At 47.7% G+C, this 27914-nt stretch overlaps 1 protein-coding gene across 1 annotated transcript in view; it reads left to right on the top strand.

The window, feature by feature from the left end:
• The window catches only part of CEP164 (centrosomal protein 164), a 119301-nt gene that overhangs the window by 68557 nt on the left and 22830 nt on the right, over positions 1–27914 (top strand). The window contains exons 17-18 of the mRNA XM_060251327.1: positions 15930–16073; positions 27047–27115. Coding sequence (XP_060107310.1) covers positions 15930–16073; positions 27047–27115 — 213 coding nt within the window. The remainder of the gene's footprint in view (positions 1–15929; positions 16074–27046; positions 27116–27914) is intronic.

The following is a 27914-nucleotide window of genomic DNA, read 5'->3' on the forward strand; positions in this document are numbered from 1 at the left end:
AAGGAGGGAAAGAAGCTGGACAACGTCGGGAGGAAGTTTTACTCTGCTGGGGCACTGGGAGTAAAGGTATCTAACTATGCTGCGTGCATGGCTAGATACCAATACTCAGTGTGGGAACAACTTACCCCCCTCTTGTCTTCCCTGAGTGAGGAGAAGAGGTCTGCTGCAAAGAAGTTGCAGAAGGAAGGCTTTGCTGTAGCCAAACAACTGGCTGCATATGGTGGACGTCTCAGCAAGAACCATCACTTCTGCTGTCTGCCTCCGCCGCCACTCCTGGCTCAGGTCAACGGCCCTCCAGCAAGACACCAGGGCCTTTGTTGAAGATCTGCCCTTTGAGGGCGAAGGCTTCTTCAGCTCGACCACCGACAATGCTCTCCAGGAAATGGATAAAAGCATAAAAACTTCCAGGAACCTGGGTGTCTCGGCATCTTCCAAAGCTGCGAAACCAAAACAGTGGAACAAACCTTGGTCAAAGAAGCCATATCAAAAGTTCTCCCCGGAACAGCAGTGGAGACCTTGCTCTGCCCAACCTGAGAGTAGGTCCCCATACAGGGGGAACAATAGAAACCGCTACGCTTCTGCACAGACCACTGGCAAGTCCAAGGGCGCTCGCCCTCAAAAGCAGGGCCTTTGACTTTCTGGTAACACGCATCAACATCCCCACTTTTTCTTCGTCTATCTGCCTCTGCCCATTCCTGTCGGCCTGGGAGTCCATCTCTACGGACAGGTGGGCGCTTTCCATCATTGCGGAAGGCTACAAAATAGATTTTGCTCAGATTCCAAACCAATCTGTGGTAATCACCACACCCCCTTCCCCACCTCTGCTGGTGGAGGTGAGCAACCTCCTACAGAAACACGCCATAGAACGGGTCCCGGTGGAGGCCAGGACGGGAGGCTTCTACTCTCGTTACTTCCTGGTTTCCAAGCGGGATGGGGGTTTGAGGCCAATCATGGACCTTCGGAATCTGAACAAGTTTATTCTGTACCAGAAGTTCAGAATGTCCACTCTGCAAACAATTCTGCTCCTCATCAACCAAGGGGACTGGATGGCAACGCTGGACCTCAAGGATGCCTACTTCCACGTCAGCATCCATCCTGCGTTCAGACGTTTCCTTCGGTTTGCAGTAGGTTCTCAACACTTCCAGTTCAAGGCCCTTCCGTTCTACGTGTCCACTACACCTCGGGTGTTCACGAAGATGATGAGCATTGTGGCTGCCCACCTCCGGCTTCAAGGGATAGTCGTCTTTCCATACATTGATGATTGCCTCCTTGTGGCGGAGTCGAAGGAGAGTTTGTCAAACCATATTGCCACCACTCTTCGTCTTCTTCACACCTTGGGTCTGCAGGTCAGTTTGGAGAAATCACACTTCACTCCATCACGGACAGTTTAGTTCATAGGGGCTTTGCTGGATACGAACCTTCATCGCGCTTTCCTGCCTCAGCAGAGAGTGATGGACATTAGCAACCTTGTCGAACTTCTGCAGAGTCGAAAGTGGGGCATGGCACAGCAGCTGCTGTGGATGCTGGGGCTGATGACGGCAACTACAAGCGTGCTGATCTTTGCGAAGCTGAGGATGAGAGGCCTACAACTTTGGTTTCTTTGTCAGTTTCGACCGTTAAGGGACTCACCTCGAAAGAGGTTTGTAATTCTACCTGTGACACTTCAAACACTGCAGTGGTGGAAATCAAAGGACAACATTTGTCAGGGAGCTCCCTTTCACCTATCTGTACCAACAGTGACGATCACAACAGATGCGTCTTTATGGGGTTGGGGGGCCCACATGGACGCTCTGTGTGTGGGGGGCCCTTGGCCTTTGAAATTGACTCACTGCCATATAAATTACCTGGAACTGCTGGCAGTTCATTTTGCTCTTCAATCCTTCCACCCCATTGTGGCGGGGAAGGTTGTTGCTCTGCTTACGGACAATACCACTGCCCTGTGTTACATCAACAGACAGGGAGGGACAGTTTCTCGATGGCTCTGTGCACTGGCACTGGAACTGTGGTTGGAGTGCCTGGACCACGACATCTTTGTGAAGGCTGCGCATCTCCCAGGGGTGCTCAACCTGCAAGCAGACTCCCTCAGCAGGGGTGCGGCTTCCCCGCACGAGTGGGAGATACAGTGACGCTTCCTTCAACCCATGTTTTAGCTCTGGGGGTATCCTCAGGTGGACGTCTTTGCCACAGCCAAGAATCGGAAGTGTCCTCAGTTCTGCTCCAGAGGGGGCTCGGATCCAGAGTCGTTGGGAGACGGTCTGCTGTTCCCGTGGGAAGGTTGGTTCCTATATCTGTTCCCACCTCTGCCACTATTGACAAGGGTGGTCAACAAGATCACAAGAGAGAAACCATGCTGCATCCTGGTGACTCCATGGTGGCCTTGGCAGAACTGGTTTCCGAACTTGCTCCAACTGGCGAGGGGGGTCTTCTACCAATTTCCAGCGGAACCGGATCTTCTGTCAGCTCAGGACGGTCATGTATTCCATCACAACGTGCCCACCTGAAGCTGACAGCGTGGTTCATCGGCCTTGTGAGTTCTCCAGCAGAGTCCAGCACGTTTTCCTGAATAGCAGGAAGCTATCTATCCGCGCTTCTTATGATAGGAAGTGGCAGAAGTTTCTTCAGTTTTTAGTTGATCCTACAGTTTTGCCCCAGAGGGTAGGACTGCCGGTTATTTTTGAGTTTTTGTTATCTCTGGTGGATGCTGGCCTTGTTTTTTCCTCCATTAAGGTTTAGCTGGCGGCAATATCTGCATTCCATGGACCAGTGGAGGGGCATTCAGTTTTTGCACACCCTCATTCTAAGAGATTTTTGAAGGGTTTGCTTAGGCTTCATCCTCCTTCGAGATCACCCCCACAGTTGTGGGATTTGACTCTAGTGTTGGACAAGCTGACTCGGCGTCCTTTTGAGCCGATGGTCACATGCTCATTATAGCTCCTATCTTGGAAGACTGCTTTTTTGGTAGCCATCACATCAGCACGCCATGCAGGGGAGCTCACAGCTATGCGTTGTGACTACCCATATTTAGCTTTTCAGGAGTCTGGAGTGTCCTTAGCTCCTGATATTTCCTTTCTCCCCAAGGTGGTTTCTGTTTTCTACCTTAACTTAGAAATTTGGTTGCCCACATCTTATCCTACACCTTCCTCGGATGAGGAACGTAGGTTGCATGCTTTAGATGTTAAACATGCCTTATTGTTTTATTTGAGTCGCTCCAAGAGTTTTCGTAAGGACCAGCATCTTTTTGATCTTCTTCGTGGTCTCTGTGCAGTCCCACACATGGGTTTTCCCGTCAGGACGAACCCTACCTCGGAGATTTTAAAAGCTAGCCTAGGCGTTATTTTTGGCGCGCACTCCCTCTCGCTCTGGGGAGCAGGCATCCACTGCGCATGCCTGTAGCGCGAGGGAGGCGCCCCACCCACTCAGTTTCTTTCCAACCGCGCCCGGGATAGTCTTACCTCGCTGCGCTCCTCTTTTACCTCAAAATATCTAGCCTCCGTTTCTTCAAGTTTCCTCTTTATTCCATTCTCTCGCTATTTTCTTATATTCTTATCTTCTCATTAAAAAAATATATATATATATAAATATCTTCCCTGCTTTTACCTCAGACCTCCCTTCCCCCCCCCCCCCCCGGGCGTATGGAAGGAAGAGACAGTAAAATAACCTTTAAAAGGTGTTCGCGTTGTAGGGCGAAAATCCCTACATCGGACGGGCATTCGCTTTGCCTATTCTGTTTGGGAGAAACCCATAAAGTGGACGCCTGTGCGCATTGCCTTCAATTCGGCAAACAGGCGCGCAAAAACAGGGCCGCTAGACTAAGAAGCCACCTAATGGAGTCTGTGCTTCACCCTCAAATGTCACAATCTTCGTCAGCAAGTAAGTCGCCCCCCCTACTTACTCCCCAAGGGGACGGCGCACGGTCGGCAGCTTCAGTGGCCATTGTTCCCAGCAAGCATAAGTCCGGCGATGCCGCGAAAGCCGGCGACGGCGCAAGAACGTCAGAACAAACGGCCGCGGCGACTAAACCGAAAGGTGGGAAGCACACTAAGAAACACAAGCACTCCGACCCGAAGGGCACGAAGGATTCGAGAAAACCGTCCGATCCGAAGGCCCCGCGTAAACCGACCGATCCGAAGGACCCGGAGAACACGAGGGACTCGAGGAAATCTTCGGAACAACAGAACGAGCCTGACAGACAATGTGAGCCCTCCACACCCGGATCCGATACCCATGAGGTGGCCACCCCGGCTACGGAGTCACCGCACCAGCAGACGGAAGAAGTTATTCCGATTCCGTCCCGATCTCCCTCCCTGCAAGGATCCATACCAGACCCTCCGCTGGAGCCGATTCGAGACCCGCTGCAGTGGACTCGACAGCACATCAACCCTAGATCGTTCCGCGATATGTCGAATCCCATCCAGTACAAACATGACGCCTACAGGTACTTTGATACGCATCGATTCCCAGCCAGATCACCCAGCATCGAGAGACATCGGTACCATCATACACGGTTCCCGGAGAGATCCCCTAGTAGAGGGAGGGATCGCTACCGCTACAACCCGAGATCTCGGTCTCCATCCATGTCCCCGAGGAGACGCCATTATGCTTCAAGATCTCCTTCTATGGATTCCCATGCATGTTGCGGCTACCACCACTCTCGGTACCGTGACGATTACCACAGGAACCAATCCAAGGAAGCGACTCCTGCCCAACGGAGCAAGCAACTAACAAAACAGCCATCTCCGACTCCTTCTACTTCGACTTCTAAGCTTAAAGGTACGACTCCGACGAGACCTAAAAGCACGACTCCAACCAGACCGGACCCACCTGAACCCGAACCTGACTCTGATGCCGAATCCAACGCACAATCATCGGACTCGATACAGTCGATGTCCCCTGGGTCCCCTGCCTCGGATATAGCCAAACCCGCGGATTTGTCACCTTCCGAAGGGGCAAAGACATACCTGGACTTGATTGCCAACATGGCCTCTGCACTCAACGTTACCCTTACCTCAGATGCACCCAAGGTAACAGACGTGGTACACGACTTGGTGCACTCAGATTTACCTGCTGGTTCCTTTCTGCCGATGTTACCGGTACACCTAGAAGCCATCAAAGAAGCTTGGGACAACCCAGCCTCCATTCCCCCAACTTCAAAACGAATTGAATCCCTGTACAGGATCCAAGCACCGGATTCGAAGTTTTTATTTACCCATCCAGCACCGAACTCTCTGATAGTTCATTCTTCCTCCAAATCTAAACAGACCCGCCACCCGGTACCTCCTGAGAAGGAAGGCAGGAAATTAGACACCCTAGGAAGGAAAATGTATTCAATCTCTACGGCAAACGCCAAAATCAACAATTACCTGGCATACTTCGCCGCATATTCCCACAACATCTCCTCACAACTGAATACGCTCGTCTCTGCCCTACCTGAACCCTCCCAGAAGCAAGCCTGCAAGCTGCTTCAGGAACTAAACAGGATCTCAAAACAACAGATAAATACCATCCGCCACTCTGTGGGGTGCACTTCAAAGGCGATGGCTGCCTCAATTGCCCTAAGGCGACACGCTTGGCTTCGATCCTCTTCGTTGCAACCCGATCTTAAATTCAAAATCGAAGACCTTCCCTTCGATGGCCAAGGTCTCTTTAATGCCACAACGGACGATATACTGTCCACCGTAGACGACAGCCGCAAACGAGCAAAAAGGCTCGGGGTAGCGCCACAACAACAACAACAGCAGAGCTATAAGCCCAGACCATGGAAACCAACGCCCTTCAAACGTTCCAGATCTCCTCGACAATCTGAATACTGGAAACGTAAGGCTCCTCCTCCAAAGCAATCCTTTCACCAGAGACAGCAGAGGCCACAACCACCTAAAAAGGCTGCGTCTTCATCAAAGCAGTCTCTTTGACTTCCTACCAATTCAACACGTTTCCAGACTTCTTCCATTTCACGACAATTGGCGACAAATAACCACGGACAAATGGGTTCTGAACATCATTTTGAGAGGTTGCTCCATAGAGTTTCAAACACCACCAACAAAACACCATTTTATTTCCACCCCCCCATCCCCTTCCCTTCAGGAAGAAATAGACACCTTAACAGCCAAAGCGGCTATAGAGCCTGTCCCAAACCAGTACCATCGGACAGGATTTTATTCTCGGTACTTCCTAGTCCCGAAAAGGGATGGGGGACAGCGCCCGATTCTGGATCTAAGAGCCCTAAACAAATTTATCCGTCACAGAAAATTCAGAATGATCACTTTACAATCGATTCTGCCATTAATCCCCAGAAACTCTTGGATGGCACTGGTAGATTTACAGGACGCATACTTCCACCTGACAATACACCAATGCCACAGAAAGTTTCTGCGCTTCGCCGTGGGCAACAACCACTACCAATTCCGAGCCCTACCCTTCGGACTCTCCACGGCACCACGGACATTCACGAAATGTATGGCGGTAATTGCAGCATACCTCAGACAACGCGGAGTTGCAACCTACCCATACATAGACGATTGGCTCCTCGTGGGAGCTTCAAGGGCACAGTTGATGAAGGACATTTCAATGACACTTGCGCTCCTAGCAGAACTGGGCCTCCAGGTCAATCAACAAAAGTCACACCTTACCCCGACTCAAGACATCCAATTTATAGGGGCTCGCTTGTGCACCAGGGACCACAAAGCGTATCTTCCCGTAGACAGGATATCCTCCATTCAGACGCTGGCCGCACAAATAATCCAACAACCCAAACAAACGGCTTTCAACATTCAGCGCATGTTAGGACTTATGGCAGCCACGACAGCAGTTCTGACTCACGCAAGACTACGCATGAGAACCCTACAAATCTGGTTCGTCCGTGCATTTCGACCCCAACGCCAATCTCAAGGAACAGTCCTCACTGTTCCAAATCACATCCTCCCTTCACTCGAATGGTGGACAGTACGAGCTCACCTGCTTGCAGGAATGCCATTTTTACGGCCAAGCCCATCAGCAGTAGTTACAACAGACGCCTCGAGGTGGGGCTGGGGAGCCTATCTCGACATACTCACTGTCCAGGGGCAATGGACACCGTACGAACAGTCGCTCCACATCAATTGTTTAGAGCTACTAGCTGTTCACAGAGCGTTAAAATCGTTTCTTCCATCGCTTCAAGGCCGACATGTGCAAATCGCCTCAGACAATGTGGCGACGGTTTTTTATATAAACAGGCAAGGCGGAACTGCATCCACCCGCCTTTGCAAAAGAGCAATGCACCTTTGGCACTGGAGTATTGCTCACAAGATCCACCTCACTGCGGTACATCTTCCTGGCGTACAGAATGTTCAAGCGGACAGGCTGAGCAGATATCCCATCAACGACCACGAGTGGTCACTCCACAGGTCATACCTTCTGCCAGTATTCCGGAAATTCGGAACTCCCTCAATAGATGCGTTTGCTGCACCCGACAATGCGCAATGTGCTATCTTTTTTATGAGAGGTCCGCCCTCACAACAGTCTGCGGGGGATGCCTTCATACAGACATGGACCGGTCCACTACACTTCCTCTTCCCTCCTTTCCCGCTGATAACACGGTGCATACAGAAACTTCAACTGGACAACACAGATTGCATTCTAGTGACGCCATGGTGGCCACGCCAGCCGTGGTTCACAACCCTCCTCTCTCTGTCAAAAAACACTTACCATCACTTCCCTCTGGCCCACAACCTCCTGTCCCAGCAGAACGGCAGGGTCCTCCATCACGACCCGAACAGGCTTCGCTTAACGGCTTGGAGGATATGTTCTCAGACTTTCCTGAAGGAGTAAGACACGTCCTCCTGAATGCAAGGAAACCATCAACAAGAAAGTCATACTCCATGAAATGGAAAAGGTTTTCCATCTACGCTACCAAGCATAATTTCAGACCCTCCTCGGCTTCCATACCTCAAATCTTGGCATATACACTGCATTTGTCAGAAAAGGGCCTCACGTACTCCTCTCTAAAGGTGCACCTTGCAGCAATCTCAGCTTTTCACCCACATGTACAGGGTCGAACTGTCTTCTCACACCCTGCTGCGAAATCCTTCTTAAAAGGAATCTTACATTTGCACCCACCATTACGGCAAATGTACCCTAACTGGAGTTTGTCACTAGTGCTCAGCCAACTAGTAAAACCCCCTTTCGAACCTATGGCTACAATACCACTTCACCTCCTTTCATGGAAAACGGCACTATTAGTCGCACTCACCTCTGCTAAGAGAGCAAGTGACATTTGTGCGTTCAGAGCAGACCCACCTTACACCATCTTTCACCACGATAAGGTGGTGTTACGGCCAGACCCCGCTTTCTTACCCAAGGTGGTTTCCGCATTTCATTTGCAAAGAGTCACTACCTTACCTGCTTTTTTCCAACGGCCCGCAGACAAGGGCCAAGAAGCTCTACACTGTCTAGATGTGAGAAGAGCACTCGCTTACTATATAGATAGAACGGCATCGTTCCGTACGGACTCAAGACTTTTTGTCGCCTACGGCCGCCTTCATAAAGGAAAAAAGATATCTACACAGAGACTGTCAAAATGGTTGGTTGCTGCTATAGAACTGTGCTACAGACTCGCAAAGCAACCAGTCCCATCTGCCATACGAGCTCATTCTACGAGAGCTTTGTCAACGTCATCTGCCCTTGCCAGGGGTGTATCCATGGAGGACATTTGCGCTGCTGCCGCTTGGTCCTCCCCTTCGACCTTCGCCATGCACTACGCTTTGGACGTCCGTGCTAGGCGAGATGCATCCTTCGGACAGGCAGTACTCCGCTCCATCTTTGACTAAGGAGCCGGTCCCAGCCCGGTGAGTACTTGCTTACCGTATAGCCTGTTATGTGCTGACTGTGTTGCACTAACCTTTGCATTATTCTTTTCTCCAACTCTAGTGCCAGCACCCACCACCTTGCAGGTCAGCTTATCAGTCACCCATGTGTGGGACTGCACAGAGACCACGAAGAAGATAAACAGGTTACTCACCTGTAATTGATGATCTTCGAGTGGTCATCTGTGCAGTCACACACGCCCGCCCAGCCTATCCCCGCTGCTGGCTACTCGTCTTATATAACCGCTCACCTACTATGTCAGCGGCGGGGAAAGAAACTGAGTGGGTGGGGCGCCTCCCTCGCGCTACAGGCATGCGCAGTGGATGCCTGCTCCCCAGAGCGAGAGGGAGTGCGCGCCAAAAATAACGCCTAGGCTAGCTTTTAAAATCTCCGAGGTAGGGTTCGTCCTGACGGGAAAACCCATGTGTGTGACTGCACAGATGACCACTCGAAGATCATCAATTACAGGTGAGTAACCTGTTTTTTCTTATGCCGCTCCTAAGTTAGGTTCCAGAATCTCATCTCAGCGGCTTTCAAAATGGCTCAATGAGACTATTAAACTGTGTTATTTGTTGGCTAAGAAGCCGTTACCTGGGCCTATTCACGGACACTCTACAAGAGCGATGGCGACGTCGGTGGCGTTCCTGAAAGGCTTTTTCCCTGACGGACGTTTGCAAGGCTGCCACCTGGTCCTCTCTGCATGCCTTTATGAAGCACTTCGCGCTGGACGTTTATGCTCAACAGAGGACTCAACAACAACAACAACAAGCCTTTATTGGCATAAAACAGATTTAGCAGTACAAATAACAATATAAGTAATATAAAATCCTGGATAATAGAGTACGCAGGGGAGCTAATGTACATAAAATGAGTAAAATATATGTAATTTCAAATTTAACAAAATTAATTGAATAAAACAAATAAGATATGGTCATTCCAGAGCCAGTTTCTGTCAGATTTCCATGGCCTGTTGAAGAAATTCGGCAACCATTAAAGTTAACTCAGAGCAGGTGTCATTTAAAGGTCTGTAGATTTTGCCTGAATCAGCACAGCTCAACATATCTGCTAAAATATCTTTCAAATATGTATGACGAATATCATCATAAAGGGGACAATTCAATAATACATGGGAGATAGTTTCGATAAATTTGGGATTACAAAGATAATGTCTGGCAGCACGCCATTGTTGTGATGTTTGCAGAGAGGAGAAATATTACGCTAATTTCCCTACAGAAAGAGGAAGTTCAAAATTCAGCGGGGAGCAAGTTTTGTTGGCCAGGCTATATAATGTTTGCATTTCGATATCCAAGATTCTAAGCTTAAGTTTCAAGAATGCATTTTTTAGGGATAGCATAAAAAGTGAATCTATATCAATGCCCATAGACTTAATTTTCCTCTCAATAAATACTAACCAATTTGACATATTGGATTCTGAGAGCAGTTGATATAGAAGGCTCTCCGAATCAGAGTAGAAATGTAGCCGTAACCAATATTTAAATAACATTAGCCATGCTTGTGATCACCTTCCACTTATTTTGACCCTCCATGCAGAGTTTTCCCCTGACCTTTCCCTTAATCCCTCTCTACACTTGGTGGATTCTACGTTCTTACCAAAAATCTGCTGGAATAATCAGACAAAATGAGAAGCTCAGTTACTTTTAAACTCTCATTTCCTTCCTCATTTCCTAATCCTTCAGTGCTAATAATAATAATAATAATAACTTTATTTTTATATCCCGCCCTCCCCCGCCGAAGCGGGCTCAGGGCGGCTAACAGACATGGAGATCCCATGATTCATATAAAACAATGTAAACAATTTTAAATATATCAATTGCATAATAAATTATTTAAAATAGATAAAATGTATAAAATGGGTGCTAAATTCTGTAATCATAATATCCACAAGATGGCTAGATGTCCACATGTCAGATTAATCGGGTTCTATCTCGAAAGCAAGCTGGAAAAGAAATGTTTTGCAAGCCCTGCGGAATTGGTTCAGGTCCCGCACGGCTCGCACCATCTCTGGAAGGTGGTTCCACCAACGAGGGGCCATCACTGAGAAGGCCTGCTCCCTAGTAGCCTTCAACCTAGCATCTCTTGGCCCAGGGATTGTTAGTAAGTTCTGAGAGCTAGATCTCAGTGCTCTCTGGGGCACATATGGGGAGAGGCGGTCCCTTAGGTAGGCAGGTCCTCGGCCATATAGGGCTTTAAAGGTAATAACCAGCACTTTATAGCGAACACGGTACACAACTGGCAGCCAATGCAGATCCCGCAGCCCAGGCCGCGCAGGTTCCCACCGTGGTAGTCCCTCCAGCAGCCTGGCCGCCGCGTTCTGGACTACCTGAAGTCTCCGTGTTCGGTATAAGGGCAGCCCCATGTAGAGGGCATTGCAGTAGTCTAGTCTCGAAGTGACCGTTGCGTGGATCACAGTTGCTAGGTCACTGCGCTCCAAGAAGGGAGCCAGCTGCCTCGCCCTCTTGAGATGGAAGAAGGCGGATCTAGCAGTGGCGGCTATCTGGGCCTCCATTGATAGAGAGGATTCCAGTAGCACTCCCAGGCTTTTGACTTTGCGCACTGGTACCAGCCTATGATTCCCTAATATCTTACATTCTTAGTTAATTAAATGCTAGACCTAAAAATGTAAAAAAGGAAAGAAACATGAAATCTCTGCAGCCCTGGTTTGATAAAGAATGTAGAGCCGTTAAAACTCTGTTGTGCAATACCTATAGATGCTACCGTGACTCCAGGGCTTTGTCCTTACCATCAGAGTACTTTGATCTTCAAAATCAGTTGTCTCAGGTTATCATAAACAAAAAGAATGACTATGCTAAGCTTCAATGGGAGGAGCTATTCCGGGCAGTAATCTTAAAGAACTCTAAAAAATTCTGGTCTATTGTATCAGGTGCCCATAGAGTTGATGCCCCTTCTATGTCTGCTATCTCACCCAATGTCTGGTACCAATATTTCTTTTCTGTGTTCTCCCAAAGTACTTTATACACTTCTGGACCTTTCGAACTATCTCAGGTAGCTCTTCCGGAGTGGCCCTCTGTGCCTTCTGATGAAGTTAAAGAACTGATTTCGCAATTGAAATTAGGTAAAGCAGCAGACCCTGATGCTATTCCTTCTAAAATCCTAAAGTTAGATTCAGATTGGTGGGCTACTCCGCTTGCATCCCTCTTTACAAGTATTGACAGAACACGCGTAATTCCTAAAGCCTGGCTCAACTCAATAGTGGTCCCAATCAATGGTGTAGGGAGGGGGGGCGGGGGGGGCGGGTGGCCCCAGGTTTGGGGGGTCCCCGCATTGCCAAGGGGGGTCCCAAACAATGGCCGTGTTGCTGCGCTGCGTCATTTTGTCGCAGCAGGCTAAGGCTTTTCTGAGGAGAGCCGGCTTCCAAACGCGCCGCATGCAAACCGGGGAGGCGGGAGGGGGGGATATCCATCTCTCTCTGCTCGGCGTCCGGTCGCGCGTTCGGGTCTTGCCGGCCGCTGGGAGGCCGAAGGGGCGTCCTTCCCACAAAAGGTCAGGGGAGGAGCCGGAGGGCGTGGGCCGTCCAAAGCTGGGGGGCCCGGGGCGGGGGGGGGGGTTGGGGGTGCCTTCTGAGCAGGCAGAGCCGGGTGGAGCTCTGGATCGGGGTCCTTCGGGAATGCGCCTTTGGGTCTCCCTGGAGAGGCGCGGCGGGTCCCAATTTATAAAAAAGGAGATCCTGCCATCCCAAATAATTACAGGCCGATTAGTCTCCTATCTACCATTGGCAAACTATATTCTAAACATCTGTTGAGTAAACTTGAACAATGGATGACACGAGAAAAAATTCTTGGTCCAGAACAACAGAGGTACTCGTCTGGGAGCTGCGGTGCTGCAAGCTGTTTCTTCTGGTTGACCGTCTTCTTGCCTCCAGGTATGTCTTGCTTGCTAATCTCCCATGAGTGTGAAGCACAGAGACCACGAAGAAGATAGATAGGTTGCTTACCTGTAACTGTAGATCTTCGAGTGGTCATCTCTGCATTCACACTACCCGCCCCTCCTTCCCCACTGCTGATGGTCTCCCTCTAGTAGGGGCTTCCAGCAGTCAGGAAGGAACTGGCAGGATCCTTGCGCTGGCGCCGGTGAGCATGCGCACCGGGAGGCCTGGTCATGCCCGTTGGTGCTGAGCGCGAAAAAATCCCGGGCTTTTTAGGTACCAATTCGGGGATCGGCGCCGGCACTCTATCCCATGAGTGTGAATGCACAGATGACCACTCGAAGATCTACAGTTACAGGTAAGCAACCTGTCTTTCACAGTTTAAGAGCAATAAATCTGCTATTTCTTCAGCTACACTAATGAACTATCAGGCTGGGAGGTCGTTCTGTTCTTTTCCTCATTAAATGCTACACTTTACAGAATTTACAAAGCTACATAAGAATACACAGATTAACATGCGTACATAATAATAATAATAATAATAATAATAAAATTTTATTTATACCCCGCCCTCCCCGCCGAGGCAGGCTCAGGGCAGCTTACAGAGTGAGGCAAAAGCCATGTTAAACAATAAAACAATTATACATTTCTATACCATTTAAAATTTACCATTAAATTTACATAATATAAAAGTCTAAAATCAATCTAAAATAATCTCATCTTATTGCTATCTCTATTGTTGATGTTAGTGATGGCATGGTGTTCATTTCAGGTTCCATCTTGGAAGGCTAGCCGGAAGAGGGCGGTTTTGCACGCCCTACGGAATTGGCTAATGTCCCGTAGGGCCCGCACCTCTTCCGGCAGCTGGTTCCACCATTGGGGTGCTTTTATAGAGAAGCCCTGTTCTCTGGTTATTTTTAGTTTGGCCTCCTTTGGCCCAGGTACTTCCAGAAGGTTTTGTGAGCTGGATCGCAGTGCTCTCTGGGGAACATATGGAGAGAGGCGGTCCCTAAGGTAAACAGGTCTTCGGCCATATAGGGCTTTAAAGGTAATAACCAGCACCTTGCAACGAACTCGGTAAATAACTGGCAGCCAATGCAGCTCCCGCAGCCCAGCCCGCACATGTTCCCACCGAGGTAGGCCCAATAGCAGTCTAGCTGCTGCATTCTGCACTAGCTGCAGTTTCCGGGTTCGGCACAGGGGCGGCCCCATGTAGAGGGCATTACAGTAGTCTAGAATCATGAATCATGATTCTGCAGATCTCCAGCTCTGCTCAGAGCTACGTCTAGAGTTGCCACTTCTCTGGCTGGCTCTATGGCCAGCTGCTCCTGTGCATAATATCTGATATCTATTAACCCTGTCTCTATGGCATGACTTGAGGATATACATCCAAATAATGTAGGTTAGTTGAAGGCACCCAGTATTATGTTTTCTTCTTTATCCCCTCTCTTATTTCTCTCGTCATCTCAAGGTCTCCCTCATGGTTTTGATCAGGGTGGCAATAATGCTCCTTTACTTTAAAGCAACCCTGAGGGGAGTGTCGTCAAATCGCAGCTGAGTTATAGTGACCCTGTAGAGCAGGGGTGTCAAACATTTAATTTAATTTTTAATTTAATTTGCGATTTATACTTGGGGCCCGGGAACTGAATCAGGCCCCCGAGCAACTGGCTCTTGTCTGCTTCCTTCTCCTTCTCTCTTGCTTCCTTCTGCATCTCAACTTGCTTTGCAAGGCTCGCTCAATCGCACAGCAGAGCTACAGCGCAAAGCCTCAATTTTCTCCATTGGTTGAGGCTCCTCCCACTCCTGGCCCCCTAGGGAGGGCAGGAAAGAGCCAGAGCTTCCTCTGCCCAGTTCCCTGGATCTCATGGGAGAAATACAAAGAAAGCACCTTGAAGACCAACAAGTGCTAATGTTTTAGGCATGTTTTATATTAAGGGTTTTTTAAAACAAAAAACCACCTTTAATTGTGTGTCCTTTAAAAAGTTTATATCTCTGCTACCTACTCTTAAATAAGTACACACATGGCCCGTCCCGTCCCAACATTTAGGTCAGATCCAGCCCTCGTTTTCCAGGCAAGAGATGAGCAGAGGTGGTTTGCTGCTGCCTGCCTGTGCGTAGCAACCCTGGGCTTCCACCTTGGGGTCTCCCATCCAAGTAGTAACCAGAGTCAACCCTCTCGGCTTCCAAGACTGGATGAGATCAGGCAGCCTGGGCCGTCCAGGTGATGACAGATGGTTTGCTGCTGCCTGCCTGTGCATAGCAACCCTGGGCTTCCACCTTGGGGTCTCCCATCCAAGTAGTAACCAGAGTCAACCCTCTCGGCTTCCAAGACTGGATGAGATCAGGCAGCCTGGGCCGTCCAGGTGATGACAGATGGTTTGCTGCTGCCTGCCTATGCGTAGCAACCCTGGGCTTCCACCTTGGGGTCTCCCATCCAAGTAGTAACCAGAGTCAACCCTCTCGGCTTCCAAGACTGGATGAGATCAGGCAGCCTGGGCCGTCCAGGTGATGACAGATGGTTTGCTGCTGCCTGCCTATGCGTAGCAACCCTGGGCTTCCACCTTGGGGTCTCCCATCCAAGCACTAAACAGAGTCAACCCTCTCGGCTTCCAAGACTGGATGAGATCAGGCCAGCCTGGCCCTGCTACCTGTAGCGATTCTGTGGGGGAGTTTCTTCCCCCAATGTTTTGTGGCCTATTTGATTCTATGCTCTCTTGGATATTCTAAGCAATGCTGACCCCAACACGTCCCTCCTTGTCCTGTCTGAAGAGTTTATATCCAGGGATAACAGTGTCCTTCTGGTTTTCCTGATTCTACCAGGTTTCTGAAATGCCCACTGCATTGCTATTTAGCCCCAAGCATCGCGTGTCATAAGCGTTTGCTTATGGGCTCCTGTATTTCATTTGTCTCTCTGAGGATCTCCACTCCTTCAGTCTGTACAGGCTTTGTTTCCTGCCCTACTCCCATTCTCAAGTTCCCGCCCTCTCCCAACAATGCTTTCCCAAGAATTTACTGCTGTGGGGTAAAAGGGGGAAGAGGAGAATGAGGGAAGAGGGGGAGGTGGGGAGGGGTATCAATAAAGGCACTAAATGGATGCAGTGGGGAATCCCTGTTGCCCTGGGCTGGGGCTGAGCAGGTGTGTCAGGAAGTGAGGTGTGGCTGCCCTTCCTTTCTTTGGTCTTGACAGGAGAGGAAGCAGCGGGCAGAGCGGGTGGCAGCTTGGAGAAGTGAGCAGCATCGCCTGGAGGAGCTCCATGAGGCAGAGCTCCAGGCCTTGTGGAAGAAGCAGGCCATGCAGCTGAAGGACTTGCAGAAGAGCCACCAGCAGCAGGTGGGGCAAAGGAGGGAGACCTCCAGCAGAGCTGGGTGGGTGGGAGGCGGTGAGGCTCTTGGAGATCCCTCTCCCCTTCTTCTGGAGCGCCTTCTCCAGGTGATCTTTTGCCACCTGTTCCCTGCTTCTTGGCCTTCCCTCCTTGCTCATGTTGGACTGAATCCAAAGGTCCGACCACATGGGAGGGAGCTGGAGATGGGGACTGCAGATGTGCAAACCAAAGAGACCAAGCTCCAGGCCCAGGGAGGAGAAGTGTGTGCTGCGACTCACAGTCCTGATGTGTGGAATGTGGCTATTTGAAGCATAAACATTTTTCTCCACAGAAATGTTTTATTTTGCATGGTAAACTGTATGGAAAATGGTGTGGTTCTTAGAAGAGCAATGCCCTGTGCAGAATGCAGTTATCTTGGCAGGTCCTTCTCCTAGTCCTTGCGGGATCTCTTCCCATGCATGGTTCTTCTGAGAGCTCTCTCCATTTACTTCCATGTGGTGGTGGGGGGGGGGGCACCTAAATCTGGCTGCACAGGCTGGATTAAGACGGCAAAGAGCAGGGCCCTAATGCAGTGCTCCTTCTCGGACACGATCTCTCCACCTTTCCTCATCAGGGGATGCGCCCTTGCTGAGCTTCCTTTATCCTCCAAGAAGGATTTAGCGGCTCCTCGGACACTTGGAGTAGTTTTGGGCAGGGGCGGCAGCACATTCGCTGCAGGCTGTGTTCTTGCTTGTGGAGGCAAATGAAAGTGTTGAGCTAAATGTTGGGTGGCTAATTTGACATGGGTGGGAGTGTATGGGGCTTTCTTTTTGCTATTAACTCCAAAGTGGAGTTTTTCAGAGGAGGGCAGTGGGTCCAGAGGAGGGCGACGAAGATGGTGCGGGGTCTGGAGACGGAGTCCTACAAGGAAAGGCAGAAGGAGCTGGGGATGTTTAGCCTGGAGAGGAGGCGGCTGAGAGGTGATAGGATCACCATCTTCAAGTATTTGAAGGGCTGTCCATTATAGAGGATGGGGTGGAGTTGTTTTCTGTGTCCCTAGAAGGTAGGGCCAGAACCAGTTGGTTGAAATTAAATCAGAAGAGTTTCCGGCTCAACATTGGGAAGAACATCCTCACAGAGTGGTTCGTCAGTGGAACAGGCTTCCTCCTCGGGAGGTGTTGGGCTCTCCTTCCTTTGAGGTTTTTAAACAGAGGCTGGACGGCCATCTTACAGCAATGCTGATCCTATGATTTTAGGGGGAGGTATTTGTGAGTTTCCTGCATTGTGCAGGGGGTTGGACTAGATGGCCCTGGAAGTCCCTTCCATGATTCTGATTTATTGGGTACCTTCATATGGTTTTCTTATTGTCTCTTTTGTTAGAGTTGCTTGTCTCCATAATTCTGTATTGTTATTAGAATAAAGGAATCATAGAGTTGGGAGGGACCTTGAGGGTCATCTAGTCCAGAGGTCCCCAACCTTTTTGGCACCAGGGACCAGTTTTGTGAAAGACAATTTTTCCATGGACTGGGGCTGGGGGGTGGAGTTTGATGGTTTTGGGATGATACAATTGTGCGCTTTATTTTGATGTGGTGGTTAAGTGTGCAGATTCTTATCTGGGAGAACCAGGTTTGATTTCCCACTCTTCCACTTGCAGCTGCTGGAATGGCCTTGAGTCAGCCATAGCTCTTGTAGAAGTTGACCTTGAAAGGGAAGCTTCTAGAGAGAGCTCTCTCAGCCCCCTCCCCACCTCACGGTGTCTGTTGCGGGGGAGGAAGATAAAGGAGATTGTGGGCCACTCTGAGATTCAGAGTGGAGGGCAGGATATAAATCCAATGTAGTATTATTATTATTATTATCATTGTAATATATAATGAAATAATTATATAACTCAAAGCCCGGTTGCTAACAGACCGCAGACCAGTAGGGGTCCATGGACTGGGGGTTGGGAACCCCTGATCTATTCCTTTTGTCTTTTTTTTAAGAAAAGAAAAATATTTATTGACAGACAGTTAACATAACAATAAAACATACACACAAATATATATATACATACACACACACACACAAAAAAAAAAACAAATTAGTGTCAACATCAACATCTAACATCTAATGGGGCGACTGAGCTAAAAACCAAAACCATCAATATTTTCTTATCATTTCAAAACCTAATTGTTTAGCCCACAAATACATTGGGCTCCAAGTCTCTTCACATTCCTCCACATTTCCTCCTTTCAATCTACACGTTAACATATCCATTTCAGCTGTTTCCAATAATTTAGACAAAAATTCATTTCTGTTCGGTATTTGCGACTTTTTCCAGTATTTAGCATACAATATCCTTGCTACGGTAATAACATGGAGTAACAACCTTTTCATTTTTTGGGTAAAGTGACTTTACAAATATTTAAAAGGTATAATTCTGGTACATGAAGAATTCTCATTTTTAGCATCTTTTGGCACCAGAGAGATATTTGTACCCAATACTTTTTTGCAAAATCGCATTTCCACCACATGTGGTATAGCAAACCTTTTACTTTTGTACATTTCCAACACTTGTCCGAACTATTTGGAAAGGCTTTAGAAAGCCTTTCGGGGGTATAATACCAACGTTAAACCATTTTGTACAGATTTTATTTTAGCAAAGTAGATTTAGACAATTTGAGGTTTTCTTTCCATATTTTCCCCCAGTTATCTAAGTCAATAGTATGGCCAAATTCTTGTAACCATTTAATCCAACTTTCCTTGACATTTTCACCTTGCATCCTCAATTCCAATAGCCAATTATAACATCTAGAAATCAGTTTTCGGTCTGACTCTAATATGATACAATCGAATTCATTCAGTTTTTTGGGGAAACCTAACCCTTTATCCGTCTTGTACCTTGACTTAACTTGTGTTCTAAGCCACCAGTTCATTCTAGAAATTTGCTCGATATTCAGTTCCTGTCTGGCATCTAATAAACTTTCGTAGTTATAGTCTTCTTTCCACTTGAAAAGATTTGGTTGAACCGACGCTTCAACCAGGGAGAGCCATTTGGGAGTATATCTATATATTTGATTTTTAATCTCAGACCAGGTCTTATATAGGGACTTCCTTATTTCATGTCTAAGAAATTTATTTCCTTTTGTTGGGCAGTCATACCAAATGTATGAATGCTACCCTCTAGCCAAGTCGGCCCCTTCCAATGTTAAAAGTCTTTTGTTTCTTAATAACAGCCAGTCTTTAACCCAAGTCAGGACACATGCTTTATGATAGGCCTGCCAGTCTGGTAAGGCAAACCCCCTCCCTTTCTTTACTATCTTGAAGGACTTTTAACTTACTCGGTTTTTTATTTTGCCAAATGAATCTTGCCACTATTTTGTTCAGTTGTTTAAAGAAGGTTTTAGGTAACATAATCGGCAACATTTGGAACAAAAATAACACTCTCAGAAGTACATTCATTTTAACTGATGCTATTCTCCCCAGAAGCGAAATTTGTAGATCACACCACCGTTCTAAATCTGTTTTAATCTCTGATCTATTCCAACCCATCGCACAATGCAGGAATTTCACAAATACTCTCCTCTCCCCATACACCCCCAGCAAGCCCTACTCCATGCCTAGACAATGGCAAAAACCTTCAGAATCCCTTTGCAAATTGGCCTGGAGAAAAATTGCTGCCTTGCCCCAAAGTGGGTGTGTAAGAAAGGGCCATGAGAACTAAGCACGGATGTTACCTAATTCACAGAATCAGCATTGCTGTCAGATGGCCATCTAGCCTCTGTTTGAAATTCTCCAGAGAAGGAGAGCCCACCACCTCCCAAGGAAGCCTGTTCCACTGAGGAACCACTCTGTCAGGAAGTTCTTCCTGATGTTGAGCCGGAAACTCTTTTGATTTAATTTCAACCCATTGGTTCTGGTCGTACCTTCTGGGGCCACAGAAAACAATTCCACACCCTCCTCTACATGACAATCCTTCAAGTACTTGATGGTGATCATATCACTTCTGAGCCGCTTCCTCTCCAGGCTAAACATGCCCAGCTCCTTCAACCTTTCCTCATAGGACTTGTTTTCCAGACCCCTCGCCATCTTTGTTGCCCTCTTCAAGGCATGTTCCAGCTTGATAATATCCTTCTTAAACTGTGGTGGCCAAAATTGAACACAATATTCTAGGTGAGGTCTAACCAGAGTAGAGTAAAGCAATACCATTGCTTCATGTGATCTGGACTCTATACTTAAGTTGATACAGCCCAAAATTACATTTGAGATTTTAGCCACCACATCACAATGCTGACTCATATTCAGTGTTCAGTTGACCAAGACTCCTAAATAGTTTTCGTACATAATATTGCCAAGATAACTGTCCCCCATCCTACAATTATACATTGGATTTTTTTCTACCTAAATGCAGAACTTTACATTTATCCCTGTTAAAATTAATTTTATTTGTTTTAGAACATATTTTCCAGCCTGTCAAAATCATTCCGTATCCTGTCTGTCTTCCACTGTATTTGCGACCCCTCCCCATTTAGTATCATCTGCAGATTTAATAAGCATTCCCTCTATTCCTTCATCCAAATATTTTATAAAGATGTTGAATAAAACAGGTCCCAGGACAGATCCTTGAGGCACTCCACCTGTGTCTCTTCTCCAAGAGGAGGAGGAACCATTCACAAGCACTCTTTGGGTGCAGTCTGTCTACCAGTTACAGTAATAGGATCCAAACCACATTTTACCAACTTGTCAACAAGAACAGTATGCAGAACCTTATCAAAAACCTTACTGGAATCAAGATAAATGATGTCTACAGCATTCCCCTGATCCAGAAAGGTAGTAACTTTCTCAAAAAAGGAGATTAGGTTAGTTAGCCTGACTTGACTTGTTCTTGAGAAAACCATGCAGGCTCTTAGTTATCACAGCCATCCGTTCTAAATGTTCCAGGACTAACTGTTTGATTATTTGTTCTACAACTTTTCCAGGTATACATGGAAAGCTGATGAATTGGTAGTTACCCAAGTGCTCCTTTTTCCCTTCTTGAAGATGGGGACAGCATTTGCCCTTCTCCAGTTTTCTAATACCTCTCCTGCTCTCCAAGAATTCTCAAAAAATAATGGCCAGAGACTTGGAAATTACATCTGCAAGTTCTTTTAGTATCCTTGGATGCACTTCATCTGGCCCCAAGGACTTAGTTACATTCAAAGAAACTAGTGTTTATGTACTACCCCAATGCTGATCCTAGGCTGCAACTCCTTTCCCTCATTGGGTGTTTTGGTTTTGCCATGTTGAGCACCATTTCCCTCAAAAGACAAGACTAATGAAAAATAGGAAATGAGCACTTCTGCCCTCTCTTCATCACCTGTTACAATTTCACTTTCCTGTCTTCACAGTGAGCCTACCTACCATCTCCTTGCTCTTTTTCTTACTTTGAACATAAGAAAAGAACCCTTTTTTGTTTTTAGCATCTCTCACTAGCCTAAGCTCATAGTGAACTTTAGCTTTCCTAACTCTTTTTGTACAAGCACTGGTTATTTGTTTTTATTCATCTTTGGTTATATGACCCTCCTTCCATTTCCCAAATGAGTCTTTTTTATTTCTCGAGCCTTTAGAGAGCTGTTCATGGAGCCACCTTGACTTCTTTAGATTCTTCCCATTTTTCCTCCTCATAGGAATATTTGTGATTGTGCCTTCAATATTTTGCTTTAAGAAACTCCCACCCCTCTTGCACTCCCTTCTTCTTAGGTATTTCTGACCATGGGATTTTACCCAGCATCATGAGAGCCAGTTTGGTGTAGCGGTTAAGTGTGCAGACTCTTATCTGGGAGAACCGAGTTTGATTCCCAACTCCTCCACTTGCACCTGCTGGAATGGCCTTGGGCTAGCCAGAGCTTTCACAGAGGTTGTCCTTGAAAGGGCAGCTGCTGTGAGAGCCCTCTCAGCCCCACCCACCTCACAGGGTGTCTGTTGTGGGGGGAGAAGATACGGGAGATTGTAAGCCGCTCTGAGTCTCTGATTCAGAGAGAAGGGTGGGGTATAAATCTGCAATTCTTCTTCTTCTTCGGTTTGTCAAAATTTGCTTTCCTGAAGTCCAGCCCATATGTCTGACTATGTACAGCTTTCCCCTTCTCCAAGACTGTAAAATGCAGAATTATATGGTCACTGCTACCCAGGTTGCCCCCGACTTTTTCCTTATCAATCAGTCCTTCCCTGTTGGTGAGAATAAAGTCGAAGATAGCAGATCCCCTTGTTTCCCTCTCCACTTTCTTGAAAATGAAATTGTCAGCAAGATAAGTTAGTGCTTTTTGACCTTTTGTTTTTAGCAGAGTTGGACTTCCAACAGATGTCTGGATAATTGAAATCTCCCATGACCATTGTGTCCCTTCTCTTTTAGCACTTTGCAATCTGCTGTAGGAGTACCTCATCTAAGTCCTCTGTCTGGCTTAGAACATAAGAGAAGCCATGTTGGATCAGGCCAATGGCCCATCCAGTCCAACACTCTGTGTCACACAGTGGCCAAAAACCCCAAGTGCCATCAGGAGGTCCACCAGTGGGGCTAGAAGCCCTCGCACTGTGCCCCCCACCAAAGCACCAAGAATACAGAGCATCACTGCCCCGGAGTTCCAACAATATGCTGTGCTACTGATGGACCTTTGCTCCATATGCTTATCCAATCCCTTCTTGAAGCTGTCTATGCTTGTAGCCATCACCTCCTGTGGCAGTGAATTCCATGTGTTAATCACCCTTTGGGTGAAGAAGAAGAAGCGGTGAAAAACCAGTCCAAGTGAGATTAGTAAAAGGGAACACAGGCTGTGGCAAATCAAATTTAAGACTGTGATCAGGCAGGCAAAAAGGGACTATGAGGAGCATATTGCAAAAAACATAAAGACCAACAATAAAAATTTCTTCAAATATATTAGAAGTAGGAAACCAGCCAGGGAGGCAGTGGGGCCCTTGGATGACCATGGGGTAAAAGGATTAATGAAGGAGGATAGGGAAATGGCTGAGAAGCTGAATGAATTTTTTGCCTCCGTCTTCACTGTGGAAGATGAGAACTTTTTGCCCACCCCAGAACCACTAATTTTGGAAGGGGTGTTGAAAGACCTGAGTCAGATTGAGGTGACAAAAGAGGAGGTCCTACAACTGATAGACAAATTAAAAACTAATAAGTCACTGGGTCTGGATGGCATACATCCGAGAGTTCTGAAAGAACTCAAAGTTGAACTTGTGGATCTTCTAACAAAAATCTGTAATCTTTCATTGAAATCTACCTCCATTCCTGAGGACTGGAAGGTAGCAAATGTCACCCCCATCTTTAAAAAGGGTTCCAGAGGAGATCCGGGAAATTACAGGCCAGTCAGTCTGACTTCAATACCGGGAAAGTTGGTAGAAAGCATTATCAAGGACAGAATGAGTAGGCACATTGATGAACAGGGGCTATTGAGGAAGACTCAGCATGGGTTCTGTAAGGGAAGATCTTACCTCACTAACCTGTTACATTTCTTTGAGGGGATGAACAAACATGTGGACAAAGGAGACCCGATAGATGTTGTTTACCTTGACTTCCAGAAAGCTTTTGATAAAGTTCCTCATCAAAGGCTCCTTAGAAAGCGTGAGAGTCATGGAGTAAAAGGACAGGTCCTCTTGTGGATCAAAAACTGGCTGAGTAATAGGAAGCAGAGAGTGAGTATAAATGGGCAGTCTTCGCAGTGGAGGACGGTAAGCAGTGGGGTGCCGCAGGGCTCGGTACTGGGTCCCATGCTCTTTAACTTGTTCATAAATGATTTAGAGTTGGGAGTGAGCAGTGAAGTGGCCAAGTTTGCAGATGACACTAAATTGTTCAGGGTGGTGAGAACCAGAGAGGATTGTGAGGAACTCCAAAGGGATCTGTTGAGGCTGGGTGAGTGGGCGTCAACGTGGCAGATGTGGTTCAATGTGGCCAAGTGCAAAGTAATGCACATTGGGGCCAAGAATCCCAGCTACAAATACAAGTTGATGGGGTGTGAACTGGCAGAGACTGACCAAGAGAGAGATCTTGAGGTCGTGGTAAATAACTCACTGAAAATGTCAAGACAGTGTGCGTTTGCAATAAAAAAGGCCAACACCATGCTGGGAATTATTAGGAAGGGAATTGAAAACAAATCAGCCAGTATCATAATGCCCCTGAATAAATCGATGGTGTGGTCTAATTTCGAGTACTGTGCGCAGTTCTGGTCGCCGCACCTCAAAAAGGATATTATAGCATTGGAGAAAGTCCAGAAAAGGGCAACTAGAATGATTAAAGGGCTGGAACACTTTCCCTATGAAGAAAGATGGAAACTTAGGGCTCTTTAGCTTGGAGAAACATCGACTGCGGGGTGACATGATAGAGGTTTACAAGATAATGCATGGGATGGAGAAAGTAGAGAAAGAAGTACTTTTCTCCTTTTCTCACAATACAAGAACTCGTGGGCATTCGATGAAATTGCTGAGCAGACAGGTTAAAATGGATAAAAGGAAGTACTTCTTCACCCAAAGGGTGATTAACATGTGGAATTCACTGCCACAGGAGGTGATGGCAGCCACAAGCATAGCCACCTTCAAGAGGGGTTTAGATAAAAATATGGAGCAGAGGTCCATCAGTGGCTATTAGCCACAGTGTGTGTGTGCGTGTGTGTGCGTGTGTGTGTATATATATATATATATATATATATATATTTATATTTTTTTTGCCACTGTGTGACACAGAGTGTTGGACTGGATGGGCCATTGGCCTGGTCTAACATGGCTTCTCTTATGTTCTTACGTGATACAGAGTGTTGGACTGGATGGGCCATTGGCCTGGTCTAACATGGCTTCTCTTATGTTCTTATATTCTTAAGAAGAATTGCAGATTTATACCACGCCCTTCTCCCTGACTCAGAGACTCAGCGTGGCTTACAATCTCCTATGTCTTCTCCCCCCACAACAGACACCCTGTGAGGTGGGTGGGGCCGAGAGAGCTCTCCCAGAAGCTGCCCTTTCAAGGACAACCTCTGCCAGAGCTATGGCTGACCCAAGGCTATTCCAGCAGGTGCAAGTGGAGGAGTGGGGAATCAAACCCGGTTGTCCCAGATTAGAGTCCGCACACTTAACCACTACACCAAACTGTCAGACAGTGGAATTTCAAAGTAAGCAGGCTTCCATTAGTTACAATGTTAAGACTTTATTTTGATAATCCAAAGGTTCTGAGCATGGATACATTGGAACTGATGCCCTTCCCTTGGAGCATAGGCATTTTAACTAGGAGTACATCAAAGGCTTTTCTAAACAAGACTACATTCCCACAGTATGGTGATACATTTCACAAGTTAGGTCCTTCTTATCTCGCTGTGGTTCCCTTTCTCACAGGAACAGCTTCTAGCTGCCCCTGAGGCATTCTGTCTTCAAAGGATTGTTGCCTTTGTTAGTACCAAGGACAGGAACTCACAGCGGGGTTAGTAACAGCTTCATTTCTACTTTGATATGCAAGGCTTCTATTTTGAGGTTAGTAGCAAATGTTAGAAAATGGAGTCAGTTAGGTCAAGCAGCTCGCAGCATCATATCATAACAGTGAAGCTTCCCAGTGTCTGACACAAACTGGTGAAGAAGTACTTCCTTTTATCAGTACTTCCAATAGCAGACCCACACTGTAATAATAGCTTCTATGTGTTGTTCTGTTTTTAATTTCTGGAAATATTTATAAACCTACCTTTGGCTAAACCCTATGCTTGCTGATGACGTATTTAAAGAATACACAGTAAAGTTACTAGTATGTATAAAATATCAGCAAATATCCATGAACATGATCATCACAATGTAAAGACCTGAGATAGCAATAATGGTTGGAGAGTGGTAGAACAAGAACTTCATCAGCTGAGTGAAAATGGGAACAATAAATGAGCCCCTCAGTGCTGTTAAAGCTATGCATCAAGCACTCTTTGGGCCCTTCCTGTCCCTACACAGAAGGGGGGGGGGCTCTGTCCTTCCCTGGGGAGGGAACTCAGCATCTTTGGTGTTGTTGGCCAAAAGGCATATTCACTGTAGGAGGAGGGGACAGGGGATGTACATAACTCGCCCTCAGAGGAAGTTCTGAGACCACTTGTAGGTTCTTGTGGAGAAAGCAGCTCTTAATGTATCTGAGACGTCAAAACCAACACATTGATTTGGGCCTGGGAACAAATGGCACGCCTGTGTTGATGCTGTGAAACTGGCATAATGGGATTCATGTCTCCAGCTCTTGTCAATCCCATGAAGCAATTTTCAGTTAGTTTCTGTGGCTAGGTCTGTCTGCTAGGAAAAGGAGACAGCTAGGCAGACAGCTTTTACTGGTGGAAGGCCCTGCTAGTTCTAACTGCTGTCTGACCAACAAGGAGCGATACTGAATCCAGAGGAGCCCTCAGCTGTGTAAGGAGGAGGAGTGTGCCGCCCTCTGGCGGAAGACATCATCAGCTCGGCCTTGTCTGACTTAGTTTTCAGTTGGGTGCTCTCATCCACAATCAAGAGAGAGGCCGAGCACACCTCGTGTCATCTGCATATCGCCATGACAGAGACCAAGTGTCCCGTGGTTTCCTCTGAAAGGTGAAGGAGACAACATGTAGAATTCCTTGCAAGAGCCATGAACTCAGTTGGCAGTCTCTCTGCATTACCCTTTGGAATCTGTGTTGTTGTGGGAAATCCCACAATGGCCATCTCTGAGCCTCATTCCTGCCAGTTGACCCTTCAGGGGCTGTCTCCGTTGGTGCTCTCAGGAGCAAAGTCGAAGCAAGTGTAATCCACATCCCTGCACAGGTTGTCCACAAAAGCAGCGACAATTGCTGTTTCTGCACAAAGCCAAAAGCCAGAGCAGTAGTGAGGTCTAATCAGTTCCATCCAAGAATCACTAAATATGAGGCATGCCTCCTGCCCCAGGGATTGCAGGAACCGGGGGGGAGGGGGAGGCTGGTGGGTGATGTTGGTTTTGTGTGCCAGTGTTGCCCCAGAGTGTGCCCAGGCAGCCTCCTTCAGTTTTGCTCCCTTCTTTTGCACGCAGGAAGAGATCTTGAGGAAGAAAAAGCAGGAAGCGCTCGATGAAGGGAAGAAAGTGGAGCAAGAGATAAGAGTACGTGATGATGAGGTCTCATGCCTTGCCCTCTGCGTCCTTCTGCAATCCAGAGGGAGATGCTGGCAGGGGAAAGCAGCTGCAGGGCCAGATTCCACGGGCAAGCTCTTGTCACTAGGCGAGTACAAGCAGCAGGACAGAATCCCTGCAAGTCCCTGTATAGGGGGAAGGGGGGGGCAGGGACCAGACGTTCAGCATCTGACCTGTAGCATGAGAAGCCGGCCTGAGTGAGGGGAGGAGAGGCCCTCTGGGACAGAGCAGCACACCTGAGGCCCTCAGAGCAGAGGAAGCTGTAGGAGCTGCCTTGCTTGCTGTCCCCTGGGTAGGAATGAGAGTGGAGTTCCTTGCAGAGCTTGCTGGAGGCCATGGTGGGCTGGCACTACCCACTGAGGCACCTCAGAGGCCTCTGTGGGAAGGGAAAGTGGTGAGTTGAACCGCTGTGTCTGGAAGAGCTGCTGGGGCAGTTGCTGGTTCCTTGGCAGCTTGCTTCCTTCCCGCAAGAGCTGTGCTGAGTGAGAAGGGGCCTCCAAGGGAACAGTTTTTGGAAATGAATGGTCAGTATCCAAAGCCAGCTTTGCAGCAGACAGACACTCTGCATGACTTCAAGTGTGGCCTGGAGTCTGTTCTCTTGCCCCCTTGAGGCTTATATGACTCCTTAGTCCCGGAGCAGCTCCAGTGCAGGCAGATCCACTGGCCCCAGACTCAGCCTGCCATCTGTCAGTCAACCCGACTTGGCACCAGACAGAGGCCGGCCAGTTGCTGGGAAGGGCCCCCAGGCGCCGAGGGCAGGACGCCTGCC

This window comes from Heteronotia binoei, chromosome 12 (assembly GCF_032191835.1).
Source record: "Heteronotia binoei isolate CCM8104 ecotype False Entrance Well chromosome 12, APGP_CSIRO_Hbin_v1, whole genome shotgun sequence".
Lineage (NCBI taxonomy): Eukaryota > Metazoa > Chordata > Lepidosauria > Squamata > Gekkonidae > Heteronotia > Heteronotia binoei.